This window comes from Panicum hallii, chromosome 9 (genome assembly GCF_002211085.1).
Source record: "Panicum hallii strain FIL2 chromosome 9, PHallii_v3.1, whole genome shotgun sequence".
Lineage (NCBI taxonomy): Eukaryota > Viridiplantae > Streptophyta > Magnoliopsida > Poales > Poaceae > Panicum > Panicum hallii.
Genome location: NC_038050.1, coordinates 12,922,816 through 12,937,895, shown reverse-complemented (window position 1 = coordinate 12,937,895; position 15,080 = coordinate 12,922,816). Strand labels below are relative to the sequence as shown.

Sequence of the window (15,080 nt, the reverse complement as noted above, 5' to 3'; positions counted from 1 at the left end):
TTTTCAATATATTGAGATGTGAGGTGATGTTGCAATAATTTTCAATATATTGAGATATAAGGTGACGTTGCAATAACTGTTTTAGGATGTTGCGTAATTTTATTCTAGATGTTTCAATAGTTGATTTGCGATGTTGCACCTTTTTAGTCTAATCGGATAATCCTATTATTTTACTTTTTGTTTAAAAATAAAATTTTTAAATGTTGCAACTGCAGTGCAAACAAATTGCGATTATAATTTTTAAATATTGCAATAGGTAAGTGTTGATATTACAAAACTCTATTTCTACATATTGTCATTCTCATTAGATGTTGCATGAAACATAGTATCATATTGCGGCGGGAATTTTCTATCATAAAATCGGATGATAGAGATATTTTTATATATATTTTTTAATATTGCAAGTAGTAATTTTGAATATTGCGGTAGTTAATTTTTGATGTTGCGATGGAACGTGGACTTAGCAACACCGAAAATAAAAACAAGGACCGAAAGGTCATCGAGAAAGTTAAACTAAGGCATATTCGTCGAGAGAGTAAATCCATTTAGGTCGTGTTATAAGTGCATGAACTGAACCTTTGATTGGAGATGCGGAAGATTAGCTGTGAAAGACAACAATCATGTCACATCATGGAAGACCATTTGCGAGCGCAGGTATATATGATGCGTGCACGAATGTGCCTAAGAAGTTCGACCGGTTCAGTCAGTACACAACCCTAGTCTGATACTCGGCCATACATCAATTGAACAAAGACCGATCATGTGGACAATCTGTTAGCATATCAGAAAGAGATGTCTATGCGATGGCTAGGTCAAGTCCGTGATAACAAGGAATCAATCTAACTGGTCCAAACAACCAACCGATGTCTATGCGTGCAAACAACAGAAAGAGATGTTAAACCAACATAATAGAGATCAGATGGCAATGTATTGATGCAACTATAAACCGAGGGCTCATAACAACAGATCATAACTGTAAAACATCTCTCCAAGATCAGAGGCAGTAGTGGCACCTAGCAATCCTTGGGTTGAAGCAATTTAATTGGTACCATAGCAGGTTCAAGAAAGCACATCTTCGTTCACAGAAGCAAAGATAACAGTATTGAGCGTTCTGCCGAACTCAGGTTTGCACCTAGAATGGGAAATCTTTCAACAGAAACACACAGAATAGGTCCAGACTACTGCTCGGAGCGAGCAAAATTGTACCCACTAGAGTAATACAGATATAGAACTGGTGGTGCAGATAGATAGACCAAGCAACCTAGTAACCACCCTTGAGATCATTGACAACATCGTACGGAATGGGGGTGACGGTCTCGATGGTAGCACCTTCAACCATGAAGCCAGGCTTGGGACCCAACGGCTGCCTCTTGGTGCTGATGACCTCACCGCGTGCCTTGGCATCTGCTTTCAACTGGTCGTTCTTTGCCTTCCTCAGGCGGAACTCTTCAGTGCAGCGGGACGGCTGCACATGCTCCACACGGACATGGATACGCTTCCTGATGATGCGGCCATTAACCTGAAAATAAATCAATTTATCAGAAATTAGAATGTATAAGTAGATTCAAATTTATCACTATCATCACATTTCACATAGCATTGTGCAGCATAACTAAGCTTAACACAAACCTATCATATGCACATTGCGCATAGTTAAATGCACAAGCGTCTGAATGTTTTAGGTAGGGGTTATTCAGAAAAAAATTTGTGCAACCATTTAAGACCTTCAATCCTAGATTGTATTTTATCTGATGAACTGATTGTCTTAACCACCACTACTTCAGACAGTAAACGTTAAAGATTTCACATAAATTTTACAGCACAGATAAATTCAAAACACAGATTAACACTGCACTAGCATTTGCAAAAAGAAAACTTGGCATGCAAAGTAGACAACCAACAATTTGGCAAATTGATAACATTGTTGCGCCTAACAGTGTGTAGCACAAGACAAATGTCTTCAAGCACAACAATAGAGAACGTAACAACTATAACGAAACTACAATTAAACATCCCAGCTGAAGCAACATAAATCTATGCAAACTAGAATTAAGCTACATCTACAGAGTCAACATAATCCAACCTACACAAAGAAGTAGAACCAACTCGCATTACCACATAATACCACTACCAGACCATACATAGCGGACTTGATCAACAAGATCTGAGTGCAGCTTTCGAAAGAAAAGCGTATAGCTGTCCATTCCTGCAACTACAAAACCTAATCTCACACTGAAACAATCAATAACCTTCTCGCCAATCTAAATCATACAAAACGTCCCGATTCCTAGAGTAAGACCCACAAATACTCTCCAGCGTGCCAAGACAAACGCCCAATATAATCAGTTGAGCAGCTGCGCGCAGCATATCGGCAGCGAGCGGGAGAAAATGGGGATCTGCGTCTTATACCTGCTTGTTGATCTCGACGCCGATGGCGCGCTTGGTGACGTTCCAGACGCGGCCGGTGCGGCCGTGGTAGAACTTGTGCGGCATCCCCTTGTGGACGGCGCCGTTCACCTTGACGTCGACGTAGTCGCCGATCTTGTAGGTGCGGAGGTAAGTGGTGAGCGGGATGTACCCCTTCTTGCGGAAGGGGCGCGCGAAGAGGTCGCGCGTCCGCGAGCGCAGCCCGTGGCCGGCCGGCATCCTGGCGGTCCTGCTTGCGGCGGCGGCGCTGGAGTGGTGGCGGCGGCGGGAGCAGGTGGGAGGCGGGCGCTAGGGTTTTCGAGGGTTTGGGGGTGGTGACGCTTTTATAGGTAGGGTGAGACTGGGAATGGCTCGGCGCTGGGTGAGATGCTAGTACTGGGCTGGGCTCGTTTGAATGGGCTTCGTGGCACGTTTGGAACAGGTTCGTGTTAGGCCGTATAATATAGCCCACTGACGTACACTGCTGCTGAATTTATTGGTGGTTCCACGATAACATTTTTCTTACACATCCATTTCTCATTTAACCTCATTCTATATGATCTTCTGAGCCGCTATAAATCCTAAAATCATGACGCAAGGTGATAGAAAATATCTCGAGAAATTCACAGAAAACTCCGTGCTCCTCCGTTCCAAAAAATATAACTTTTAATTTTTTAAAGAGTCAAATAATTTTAAATTTGATAAAATTCGAATAAAAAATTACCAATATTTATATTACAAAATAAATATTATTAGATTAATCATGTAATATATTTTTATATTAAATTTATTTGAAGATATAAATATAAATATTATTTTATATAAATTTAGTTAAATTTAAAATTTTAGTTTTTTAAGGAACTAGAGTTGTATTTTTTTTACGGACAGAGTACACGATATCTCGAACCCCTAATCCCTACACGATTTTTGGTAAAAAAGAAAATTTAGGCGTCGAATTAATCGATGTCGCCGAGCTTTCACGGCTCGTTCACGAGCCCGCTGCCCGATGCCCGCCGAGCGGCGATGTCTTCTTGGACGTGCACAGCGACCGGCACCTGGCATGAGATAGCCACGGCTCGACGACCCCATCTGATCCCGCAACGCGGACCACTCGGCGGCGGCCGGCGCCCGAGACAAACCATTCCAAACAAACTTGACATTGCCAGGCTCACTCCGTCCTCTCAGCTCTCCACCCACCGTGCCCTCGCCGGCCGGCCGTCCACCGCCATGCCGTTCGTCCTCAGCCCGCGCTCGGCGCTGGCGTCCCCTCTCCGACTCCGTTTCTCCTCCGTCGCCGCCGCCGCGGCGCGCGGCAGCTTCATCCTCCGCTCCGGGCATCGGCCCGGCGCGCGCCGGCTCCACGTCGCCCTCGCCGCGGACAACGACCCGTCGTGGTGCGCGCGCCGCTCGGCTCGACCTCTGCCTCCGCTTGCTCTGGGCCTCGGGCGACTGATCGGTGGTGCTGAGGCGGTTTCTCTTCTTCCTTCTGCAGCTGGGGTGCGGGCTGGTGAGTGGTGACGCTGGACTACATCGCCACGGTGGACGCGTACCCGCGGCCCGACGACAAGATCCGCACCGGGGAGCTGAAGGTGAGCTCATCATATCGATCGTCGCCCTTGCAGCTCCCTCAACCCGCGGCGTCGCTGTTGACCATCTGCTTCGCCACCGGTGCTTTCTTCGGTAATGCCGCCGCGTTGCAGATATCCGGCGGAGGGAACGCCGGGAACGCGTTGACGGCCGCGGCGCGTCTTGGTCTCAACACGAGGGTGACTTCCAAGGTGACAGCCCCGACCACCTGCTATGCTTGTGAATCGTGTTCGAGCACGTACACTTTTATGGAACACCCACACAGTTTATCACGGGGTGGAATTCATTCGATGATTCACCTACCTAGAGTCCCAGACCAAGTTTACTGGTTTTATCAGGTGGCCAATGACGAAACTGGAGGCACTGTTCTTTCAGAACTCATGGAAGCTGGGATTGATACGTCTCATGTCATAGTAAGGCCCAGCTTGCTCATCTTTGTTCATCGAGTGACAATAGTCGTAACGCTCTTCTGCAAGGAACAAGTAATCTGTACACAGTTCCTAGTAACAACAAATCAATTAGACTCAGATTTTTTTTTTCTGCCACATTCTTATCAATATCATTTTACTGACGCAGATTTCCGACGGTGGAAACACAACGTTTGTCCACATCATTATTGATAAGCAAACGTACGAATATCAATCATCCTACTATTTGCTGGATTAGTTTCGTTTCCACACATGGCCGAAGCTATTGATTTTATCCAAATTTACAATTATTTTGACCATTCTTATTCAACTTTTAAAAACATCGCTTTATGGCATCATCATAAACATGTTACCATGCACATATTGATTGAATACAATTCTTTACATTTGTAGGAAAACTCGTACATGTATACTCACACCGGGTGATCCTCCAATAGTTCCTAGTGACTTGCCGATGTCAAGTTTATCAGCTGCACTGCAAGATGTAAGCTTGTTATATCTAGATGGATATTCACCGCAAATGGCACTGGTTGTTGCTAAGCAGGTAGTAGTCTCATTTGTTGCAACACCATTTCTCTAAAAGAAAAAGGTTCATTTGATGCCCTGTTGTTCAATATTTAAAATCGTAGACTCCTACTAACTTATGGAAGGAAAGTTACTAGATAGTTTGGATTACTTCTTGCATTACAAATTGCCTGCCCTGATCAACCTCAATTGCCTGGTGTCCAAACAACTCCAAGTCAAAGCCAATTGTCCCTCAAGCGCACCTAGACAATATATACAGTGCAATCATACTAAATTAGGCATTTAATTATAGATAACTTCTCAAAACCAAAGTAATGTAACTATATAGAACAGGTTGCCAATCAATTGCTCATCTGTGGATTTAAATCCCTACCCTTCCGACCAGTTATCTTGGAAGGTTTTTACCAGCACCCTATTTGGCATAGAACTCTGTCTGCAAGTAACATGTGCACTACAGAAACGCTATGGCAAACCTGCTGAAAACTTAGATGATATCTTAATTTGCTGCTTGATAAAACCAGAAATGTACAGGCTGATCAGATGAAGATTCCGATATTAGTTGATGCCGAACAAGAGAGAACAAAGGAAGAATTGGAAGGTTTGCTCAGTCTAGCAAGCTATATTGTGTGTTCAGGGAAATTTCCAAAGGTACTATTACAAACTCATGTGTGTTTCTTTTCAAAAGACATTAACATTCTCTTTTTATGTTGTATGTTTCAATACTGTTGCGTTAAATTGTTTTGCCACCATACTAGATGGTGATTTTCTTATTTACAGAATTGGACCTCGATCCCATCCTTACCCTGTGCCCTGCTTGAGATCCTCGTGCAATACCCTCGTGTGAAATTTGTCATTGCAACCCTCGGAGAAAAAGGTTGCATGATGCTTGAAAGGAGTGAAGGTGGTTAGTTTAGATCTTTTCAGCAGTATACACGTCAAATAATGTAAATGTTACACTTTGTAAATTGAATTTTTACCTTAGTTACTTGTAAGCTTAAGTAGGTGATGGCGCGGTAGAAGATACAGCAGATATAGAGGTTGTTGCCGAGTCCTTAAAGTTGGAACTTCACAAAGATGACGTACTTCCGAGTTGTGTATCATCCAAGGTCTGAGAATGCTTTTGTTTTTTTTCTTTTTTTTGCTTTAGATTGTTGTTGATGCATCCAAAGTGCCAGATCTTATAGTGTTTTCCCCCTTCTTCTTTTTTACCATTGTTTTTTAATCATAATTTATAGTTCATGGGGGTTTCTGCAAGAGGGCTTGGCACTGTGTTTGGACGGCTGCTGATAGGAACAGCAGAGGTTATCCCTGCTTCAGAGCTTGTTGACACCACTGGCTGCGGGGATGCATTCATAGGAGCAGTGCTTCACTGTGAGGAACTTCTACCTCTTCTTCTTCCAACAGAGTCCCAAATTTGCAGCTCTTTGTTTCGTTACTCTTTGCCTAAGGAGCAGAAATATTGTTAAACAAGTATAGAAATCTTTGCCTAACTGTGCCTCTCTTGTTCGTCCTGCGCAGCACTGTCAGCAGAGATGCCTGCCGAGAAGATGCTCCCGTTTGCTTCCCAAGTGGAAATGCAGCAGAAGACGGTCGCTTCAGTTTTCCTCGGCTGATCCTGATTGAGATTGAGATGTGCTCGCGTTGCTGCAGGCAGGCATCAAATGCCGAGCGGTCGGAGCGCGGGGCGGCCTGACGTGGCGCTCCGATCAACGCCTTGCCAAGTACCTGTAAAGATTTGAGATCGCGCGACAAGGCAGAAGAGGACGGACGGGCCTTGTCGAATGGAGTATGGGAATGCCCCGTGCAATGGATGCTCTCCAGCTTCTGTGTCTCCTTGCAGAATTCCATGGGTGCAAAGTTCAGACACTGTTGCGGCATCAGCGACATGCCTCGCTTGGACTTGGTGATAGAGCTCCCGACGAGAAGACTCTGATTTGATTTGGAGGAATTTCAGCGTGACTGAACTGCCACTGCTAAGATTAGTGCCGTGAGATCGGCGCGCGGGCTGGTCTACCTTGGCTAGATAGGTGCCGTCAGAGCCATTTGTGTTGTCAGTTATAAAACAAGGAACCCGGAATAAAAGAACTGCTGCGCTGTTCAGAAGTCCATAGGTTCATACATGGTGAGCTAGAGTATACTATCATTCAGCACAAGGAATTGAAAGTTCCTACTTCCTCCTCCTCATTTTCTAATTTGATTTTTGGCCACTTGAATCTGTGCTTCTAGAAATACTGCTGGCTGAATAAGATAGACCGGGGCAAAGGCTCTGAACTTTGGAGGGTGCAGAACAAGTGGAATGTGTGAGTTGAACTGCCATTTGTAAATTCAGAACTGGTCACCATCAAGGGCGGTGGTTGCAAAAGGAGACCCTAGCAGCCTCCGAATTGTGAACTTGTATGTGGTCAGCACTTGGGGGTGTCTTGCTAGGCCCAATCCGATGTCACCACGTCACGGACCGGGCGCTCGGTCAACGCGTCTGACCAGGCGCCACAGGCACACCCACAGCAGGCACGCGAGAGACCCCGCCGGCGCCCGCCGCCGACATGTCGAGGTGCGGTGCACGACGGCGGCAAGTCGTCACAGAGGTTTCCGTCCATGTCACCATGTGCGCGGGCTAGGGGAGAGCCCAACTCCAAATCAGCTTGCAACTTTCCCTTTGCGTTGCGTCCTGTGTTGATATAAATATAAACCGACCCAAACTGAATCGGATCGCAGCGCTGCAGCAGACGGCTTCGTCCCCGCCTCGTCTGATTGTTTGTTTCTCTGCGGTATCGATGGCTTCGAGCTGCGGCGGGCGCGGGCGCCGTCGATGCGCCGCCAGCCGCTGCCACGGTCGCGGTCGCCGTCGAGCGGAGGCCGGCGGCGGTTCGCCTGTCGGAGCTCGGCCTCAGGTCCTGGCCCAAGTGAGTAGACCTGACGACGAGCACGCTGTCATTTGTACGGGTCCATCTTCTGCGAAGCACGTGACGTCACCAGCGGTTGTTGGAACACCTTGTATTGTAGGTGGGGCGGCCCTCCGGGGAGGTACGCGCTGAGCTACGGCGCGCGGCAGACGTGCTACGTCGTGAGAGGGAGGCTGAGCGCCACCGTGGAGGGCTCGCCGGACGGCGCCATCCAGTTCGGCGCCGGCGACCTCGTCGTCTTCGCCAGGGGGACGCGGTGCACCTGGCACATTGTCTCCGCCGTCGACATGCACTACGCCTTCGATCCATCCTGACAGGAGGAACCGAGGACGTTGCTCTTCGCACACTGACCCAAATGTTGAAAACTGTAAACTGAAGAACAGAACAAGTGCTACAGATGATGGATCAGCAAAACCAAGCATTGCGTCTAATTCCAGCTCCTGCGCCCTGCATAACCAACTCACTATCTGTATGCATTTTACTTTGAACCATGGATACATCATCCAGCAGCCAAGGAATTGATATCCAACTCAACCATTTGTACCTGAAAAGTTCAGATTGTAAGAAGGTAGACCTACGGGTGAGGGTACTACCTCGAACACGCATTTTGGCAACAGATTATGAACCATTGATATATCCACCAGCAGTACGGGATTGAAATCTGCCACCCCCCCCCCCCCCCCCACACACACACAACTTCAGGGGAGATAGCTGTTAACATCTAGGCCCTAAGAGGCATGACTATCTAAGGCCTAAGAGGCTAAGACACAAGTTCGACTGACATGGCGACATGCTAACAACGGCACTTCTACCACAGATTCTACATACTGTACAAGGAACATGTACTCTGTCTCCTCTGAAGGAAACCTAGAGAGAGGCACGTCAATGCCGTCGATTTTATTGTTCATACCACCCATGAAATGCAAGGGCAGCCAGGCGCTGCTTAACTCCAGTCAAGCTCAAACAGTATGTCTGTAGACTCCAGCCTTGACACCGCAAGCTGATGAGTAGCTTCATCTACCGATAACACATCAGCAGGGGCACTCACAAAATCATTCCCACCAATCGGATGGTCCCAGTTCTCTGCTGTTTCCAGAGGATGATCTGCCTGAACATTGCCACCTGTTGTGTGACCGGATAAGTCATGCATATGAGAAGACGTCAAGTTCTCCATTGCTGCAACAGACTCATGCTGGAGACTGAAACCCTGGTTTGCTGTGGAATGCACAGGTTGAGAGTCAGTCATTACATGTGGAGACTCTGCAGTGCTGATATCGTAATCTGCCACCCCCAGATCAGATGCCACAGTAGCAAGTATGTCTTCCCAGCTTTTTGTGCAAACATCTGTTACTGGTTCTGGCAGGCATTGTGTTCTCTCAGTTATCAGCGAGGTGCACCGTGAAAGTTGCGGCCCTATGACATCCATCCCATTTGTGGCAGCCTGATAATATGCCGCTGGCTGATCTTGCTGCACCTGATATGCTATTGGTGCACTGAAAGATCTCTGGAAAGGATTGCTCTGAGCAGTTTCAGTGAAAGCATTGGTTGCAGGTGCAACTTGAACTGGCTGAGATACGTGTGGCAATGCCTGGTGCATCAGGGAATTATCTGGACCAGCAGAACCAAATTGAGTAGCATTTGGGGATGCAAAGCCCGGAGAAACAGCCCCTGCTCTTTTGAAAATTGCATGTGAATGAGTATTTTGAGCAATATGAGCACTGCAAGTACCTCTTCCAGCTCTTGGTGAACTGACTGTTCCCCCTACACTCAGCGAGACTCTTACTGAGTGATGCCTTTGTTGGTTATGTCTCCTTTCATTAACAAGAGGACTTTGGATGGCACGAGAAGGGTAACCAACATGTAATACCGAAGACGGAGGTGATTGAGGGACTGCAGCATGACACTGCATAGGTTGCTGCCTGGGCGACACTGTTGTTGAGTACAAGTCATTCTGGAGTTTTTCTGGACCAGATGCTGGCAGGCATCCCCTGAATACTTGCCTCATTAGTTTCCATTTTGGCTCCTTATCCGTAGCATGACAATGATCATTAGCTGACGTACTGTTACCCCAATATTTGCATGGAGCTTGAGTGTCACATACAAAACAGTGGCACTGCATTTGAAAAAAAACAACAGTAAAATTGAATGAATAACATTTTATTGGTTACTCTTCTAGCATGTTTGACTAAATGTATGCCAACGATATCAGGGAGTGAAAATGTCTGTTACTGACCATGACACAATGCTTCACGTGAGAAGTAGTGCTGAAGGGCAAGTTTGAACATAAATGGCGTGAATGAGGGAAGTCCCTGCATGGTATCTGCAAAAGAGTAGAACAATTGCTAAAAGCAAATAATAAAAGAATACTAGTGAAGATAGATTGTAGTTTCTACGAAAAGGCTTCACATGAACAAACACCCGGCAATATCAATATGAACCATACAGACAGAAATATATACACACTTAAGTAGATCATTCCACATTAGAGCAATGCATGTTGAAGCACTTTCATAGTATATGGACCTCAGGATACATCCCACAGCATTAACAACATGAAATCAATGTACCACACATTGCCAGAAACTACCACCTTCTCAGCCACACATAGACATAACAAGAAATCAGCAGAAGATGACTACTACACACACAGCTTAAAATATAGCGAATCATTAGCCTTTTATGCACAGCTTCTCCTACTAATACATGAATGCAACTCAATGATTCAACTTCTACGCAGCTCTAAAATATAGAGGGCTTTTTTATGGCATGTACAAAATGCAGTGCTAGTGCTACACATCAAAAAGGAAGGAATCACATACTGGGCCTTTCACCGCAACTATCTGCAATTCATCCGAGCTGCCATCTCTCGCGCTTCCCTCATCGGCAACAATAACCGCCTTATCAGGGTCACCATCTAGGACCACGCAGTCATCGTCGTCCTCGTCACAATCACCATCAGCATTGCCCTTCTTCTGCAGCACAGGGGGGGAGGATAACTCACTCATAACCACGAGGTCATCAGGTTTGGCTGTCTGATGCAGTACCGGTGGAGCCGATATCTCACTCATAATCACGAGGTCATCGAAATCCTCCCCGGTTGCATTATCAACCACATCGAAAAGATCTGCCGTCCATCCGTGGGGGTCAAGGGGCGCAAGGGCATCGCCGATGAGAAAGTCCTCCTCATCGGAGCTGATGTCCACAACGCCCCCCACCGGCGCCATCGAAACCACGAATTAGGAAACCTTAAGCTGCCGCACAGGTTTTCCCCAACGCCCTAAACGAACAACAACTCAAGGGACCCCAGGGACCAAGAAACACTCCCCGGTCAACAGCTAGTCGGGGAAAGGTGAGCTCGACATGTCACCGGCCGCCATGGATGGGTTCCCAAGAAACGCGACCAGGAGCGCCCCCTATTCCATCAGAATGCAAATCTTTAGTTCATCCGGCAGCCGATGTGCCCATTGACGCGAAGGGATTCACCGCATAACAGCAAAATCCGGCGGCGATGGGGGTGGGGAAAGTGCCCTGAAACGATGAAACCAACAGATTCAGCGATGAACCACCCCAAACCGTCAACATCGCCGAAGGAAGCCGATTCAGAACAGCAGATGCTACGATTGACAACATCAAACACAAACGCGCACAGTGGGAGAAGTGTGCAAACCTTAAATAGTCCTCTCTCTCCTCCTCGGTGGAGGAGAAGAAGAGGGGAGAAGAGAAAGATCACTTCTTTCTGGCGTCCTGGGGAGAGAGCAGGCGAAGCAGACTGTTCATCACCTCTGACGCAAATCTCCCAAGAAATCCTGCTGTTAATTCATTCCGCTGCGACTGTGCATCGCTCTAACGATATTCCTATGGGCCATGGGAGAGAAGTGCAGGCCCTCTGATTTATTTTCTTTGCAAGATGGAAAAGGGGAGGAGGGGGCGAGGAGCGGATGATATAGCCGCGTGCGCCGTGTAGTGCAGCCGTGCCTTGGTCCGTTGAGGAAGGGTTGCGGGTTACGGGTTGTGAGATCCGCTTGGGAGATTGACTTGGATTGACTCAACCTCAAAAGTCTCTCGAGTCTCCAACTCTGATGGCCAATTGGCTACCCTTGAATCTTGATAGAAGATGAATGGTACTTTCAACAACTTCAGATGTTTGGGCACAGGGGCGGAGCTGGAAGTGCCCTCCAGCCTGGGCTAAATTAGTGGACAATTACTATATTGATTAAAATTATACTAAATAATATTGCTTTGGATATAATGACGGGTCCAGGGACCCGGGAAACGGCACCTAGACCGAACGCCCGACCTCATGGGTCACGACTCCTCTCAGGGCGCACTGGCCCGTGGTCCCGACCAATTGGCTGGGACCATCCTCGACCCGCGTCCCTGACCCAAGGCCTAGATCCATACCATGATAATGATCAAAGACGCCGACCGGACTCCGTCGTACACGTGTTGCTGACCCTGACCGACGAGGTCGGGGGCCAACCGGACCCTGCGCACTGGCGGTTCCCGGGAGCAGTACTAAGAATAAGGGCAGACACCAGAGTCAACTTGCCGTACAGGGCAAACCACTCCCTCCACGGGGGGTTACAGTCTCCCTCGCTGCCATAGCAGAAGGATACTATTCCACCTGTCCGTCCTCGCGAAGGGACGGGGCGCAACATCATCACGATACGGCAAACACGCCTTTATTACAACAGAGTGACAGGGCGTAGCGCCAGGGATGGAGCATGACTGCCATGCGGTACTTATAGGTGCACCCCCCCCCCCCGATCGACAAAGCACAACGCACAGGGAAGAACAAGAGGGCCACTCCATGACACAGGACTTGGGCGGTGGCTGCCCAAGGACTCCGATTGATTGAGTTGACGGTCCCGACTGACAGAGCTGATGACCCCAACCGACGGAGTAAGGAAACCCCCTCTCTCTCTTTCTCTCTTTCTCTCAATATAACAGCCCCCTGCAAGGAGGGGCCCCATTGGACTATTAAAGGGAGGGTCAGCTGCCTAGAAAAGGAGACCGAAATTCAAGAGATTCATCCTCCACTCGAAAGATTGTAACTCCCTAAACTCTCACGAGCACCCGGGCTCAAGCAATACGTCCGACCGACCCCCGACTGGATGTAGAGCAAGATTGCCTAAACCAGTATAAATCTTGAGTCATTGTATGCTAGGCCATCTCCGATCACGACGCACAACATACACTTTGAGTAGATTTAGCTGCCGGCCACTTCAAGTTTGATTGATGAACCTTAGAGTTAATATTTTTATGGACATTGGTGGTATATGTGGACTGGAAAATCTTTAAATCCAAACGGATGAGTCGTTGTGCTGAATTCAAGTGGAAAGGTAAGTCAAGGCATTGGATTCATGTTGCGCAATATACGAAGGAGGTATATACCACCATTCAAGGGTCCATAGTAAGTAAATTCTCTTTCACTTATGTTGATGCAATTCTAATTCAGACTTATTTGAGTAAGTCTCATGATGAAAATAAAAAAATATTTGAGTTCGAATAAAGTACTCCCTAGTTCTCGAATCAGCAGAGTCCCGTTTTGTTTCCACCTTTTTGTTTTTGAATAAAAGCACCAGGTACAAGAACAAGTGTAGGGGAGATCTATCAGAGATCAACCGCACATACCCTCGAGATCATCCACAATACGCGCACAACACCGAATGAATTAGCACACAAAAGGCCAAGGCGAACAGGTGCTGGCGTGGGTTGGCGGAACCCCAGGTTTGGCCAAACCAGCACTGGCCCCGCTTGTTCTCCATCGCACGGTTTGTGCACTCTACCCCTCATTCTGCCTAACCCATGAGTTTAAATGAAAACCTTTATTATCAATCACTAAAATTAAACTCAAGGTTATCCTCTGATAATGTGCGTCACATGATTGGCTTGCATATATTTTATTCCTTGCTAAACTTGAACTTGTGAATCATATCCTACGAAACTCATAATTGTTAAGTTATTGAAAAATAAGATATGGTTTGATGAAGGAATCCTTGCTTTCTCTGCTTTTATATCCGAAAAATTTTATTTCAAAAAGAGAACCCCTCCATAGCTTTACAAACTCCTCGTGTTTGTCCTACCAAAGCCATATGTCGATCTTTGTGAAGGAAACCATTTACATATGTGCCTTGTTGTTGCATTGAGCTTCATTAAATTTTGTTACCCTAGTGAGATGTCTTTTCATATTTGATTGATCAAGATCATGTAGACTCCACATGCTAAATTTCTACACTGGAAGTTAGCCATTCCATTCCATCCCATCCCATCCATCCACAAAATAAAACTCCATACTAAATGATCTCTCTCTCCAGTAATGTTACAAAAGGGATATGGGATTTAAAAAAAAGGACACATGAAAATTGTAGTGTTGAAAAAAAATTTGGACACATGGAGGTCCAAGAAAAAAAAGAATATATAGCCATGTCCTCAAGTCTTCCAAATAAAAGGAGAGAGAGTTTCATAAAAAGATGTCTCATTTTCATCATACACTTTCCATACACATGCACAATCTTGATCAACTCGTATGATGTGTCATCTCCGTGGATCCAATTTTTAATTTTGCAATATATGTGAAACAAGTGCATGCTTCCAAATCTGCTACCATGAGCCCCACATAAGCTATCATTAGAAGTAGGATGAAAAGAGGCAATGCCTTAGTAAGTATATATACACACTGAGTGACTTGAGAGATCCTATGGAGGAGTAAAGCTATGGTTGGTCCTTTCAAAAATCTATAACCTCCAGTCATACAACGAAGAAATGGAGAAGACTCAAGTAAATACCATTCCACTCTTCAACTACCCAGACCATTATGGTAGACACATCAAGATTCACAGGTAATGGTGAAGCTTGGAATAATCTATATGCAGGTATCATATCAAAAGGAAGTGGTGTTCCACCTTAGTCCTAACATTTACTCGAGGACGAGCAAAACTAAGTGTGGGGGATCTTGTTGACGCTCCTTATTGCTATGTTGGAAATTGAGCAGAAATGCAGGTAAAAACATGCTTCAAGATCCAAGCTACAAAACACCGACAAATCACGAGTAAGCACGAGGATTAAAGGACCCACATGACAGCCTAAATACACTCTCAATCCAAGGCAACACCTCTCCGACCAATCAGAAAGCGCCGTTTAGCCTCCCATGGATTAAAGGGCCCACTAAGCATGCAACCGACATAGAACTGCGCCAAGTCACCAAGAACTGATGTAAGGGCCCAGATAC

The 15,080-nt window shown here is 46.4% G+C and overlaps 3 protein-coding genes across 9 annotated transcripts; 1 reads left to right on the top strand and 2 right to left on the bottom strand.

Moving 5' to 3' along the window:
* Window positions 1–1,007: 1,007 nt before the first annotated feature.
* On the bottom strand, window positions 1,008–2,736 carry LOC112875741 (60S ribosomal protein L21-2). The gene is made up of 2 exons (XM_025939700.1): window positions 2,410–2,736; window positions 1,008–1,519 (listed from the first exon to the last, which is right to left on the bottom strand). Exons 1-2 carry the CDS (start codon window positions 2,644–2,646, stop codon window positions 1,262–1,264), a joined length of 495 nt encoding a protein of 164 aa, XP_025795485.1. The 5' UTR covers window positions 2,647–2,736; the 3' UTR covers window positions 1,008–1,261.
* A 716-nt stretch (window positions 2,737–3,452) lies between these two features.
* LOC112875740 lies at window positions 3,453–8,485 on the top strand. Of its 7 annotated transcripts, none has more exons than XR_003225212.1 (11): window positions 3,453–3,800; window positions 3,899–3,995; window positions 4,107–4,406; window positions 4,570–4,622; window positions 4,815–4,965; window positions 5,478–5,594; window positions 5,724–5,850; window positions 5,949–6,052; window positions 6,182–6,317; window positions 6,465–7,068; window positions 7,173–8,485. XR_003225212.1 is itself a non-coding variant. In XM_025939699.1 (11 exons), the coding sequence occupies exons 4-11, from the start codon at window positions 4,374–4,376 to the stop codon at window positions 6,557–6,559; spliced, it is 816 nt and encodes a 271-aa protein (XP_025795484.1). In that variant the 5' UTR covers window positions 3,456–3,800; window positions 3,899–3,995; window positions 4,107–4,184; window positions 4,332–4,373; the 3' UTR covers window positions 6,560–8,485. The 7 variants fall into 7 exon arrangements, 5 of the variants coding, with proteins under 5 accessions (XP_025795483.1, XP_025795479.1, XP_025795480.1 ...); XR_003225211.1 differs by having other exon boundaries at window positions 6,465–7,849; window positions 7,950–8,485; XM_025939699.1 differs by having other exon boundaries at window positions 3,456–3,800; window positions 4,107–4,184; window positions 4,332–4,406; window positions 6,465–8,485.
* LOC112875737 lies at window positions 8,345–11,775 on the bottom strand. The gene is made up of 4 exons (XM_025939692.1): window positions 11,517–11,775; window positions 10,669–11,377; window positions 10,083–10,169; window positions 8,345–9,962 (listed from the first exon to the last, which is right to left on the bottom strand). The coding sequence occupies exons 2-4, from the start codon at window positions 11,071–11,073 to the stop codon at window positions 8,793–8,795; spliced, it is 1,662 nt and encodes a 553-aa protein (XP_025795477.1). The 5' UTR covers window positions 11,074–11,377; window positions 11,517–11,775; the 3' UTR covers window positions 8,345–8,792.
* Window positions 11,776–15,080: the final 3,305 nt, after the last annotated feature.

Coding starts and splice junctions, on each gene's coding strand:
- LOC112875741 (XM_025939700.1), bottom strand. CDS start 2,646: ATGCCGGCCGGCCACGGGCTGCGCTCGCGGACGCGCGACCTCTTCGCG. Junction 1,520..2,409: donor GCGTCGAGATCAACAAGCAG/GTATAAGACGCA, acceptor ATTTATTTTCAG/GTTAATGGCCGCATCATCAG.
- LOC112875737 (XM_025939692.1), bottom strand. CDS start 11,073: ATGGCGCCGGTGGGGGGCGTTGTGGACATCAGCTCCGATGAGGAGGAC. Junction 10,170..10,668: donor TAGTTGCGGTGAAAGGCCCA/GTATGTGATTCC, acceptor ACTCTTTTGCAG/ATACCATGCAGGGACTTCCC. Junction 9,963..10,082: donor ACGTGAAGCATTGTGTCATG/GTCAGTAACAGA, acceptor TTTCAAATGCAG/TGCCACTGTTTTGTATGTGA.
- LOC112875740 (XM_025939694.1), top strand. CDS start 4,242: ATGGAACACCCACACAGTTTATCACGGGGTGGAATTCATTCGATGATT. Junction 5,851..5,948: donor GCTTGAAAGGAGTGAAGGTG/GTTAGTTTAGAT, acceptor AAGCTTAAGTAG/GTGATGGCGCGGTAGAAGAT. Junction 6,053..6,181: donor CGAGTTGTGTATCATCCAAG/GTCTGAGAATGC, acceptor CATAATTTATAG/TTCATGGGGGTTTCTGCAAG.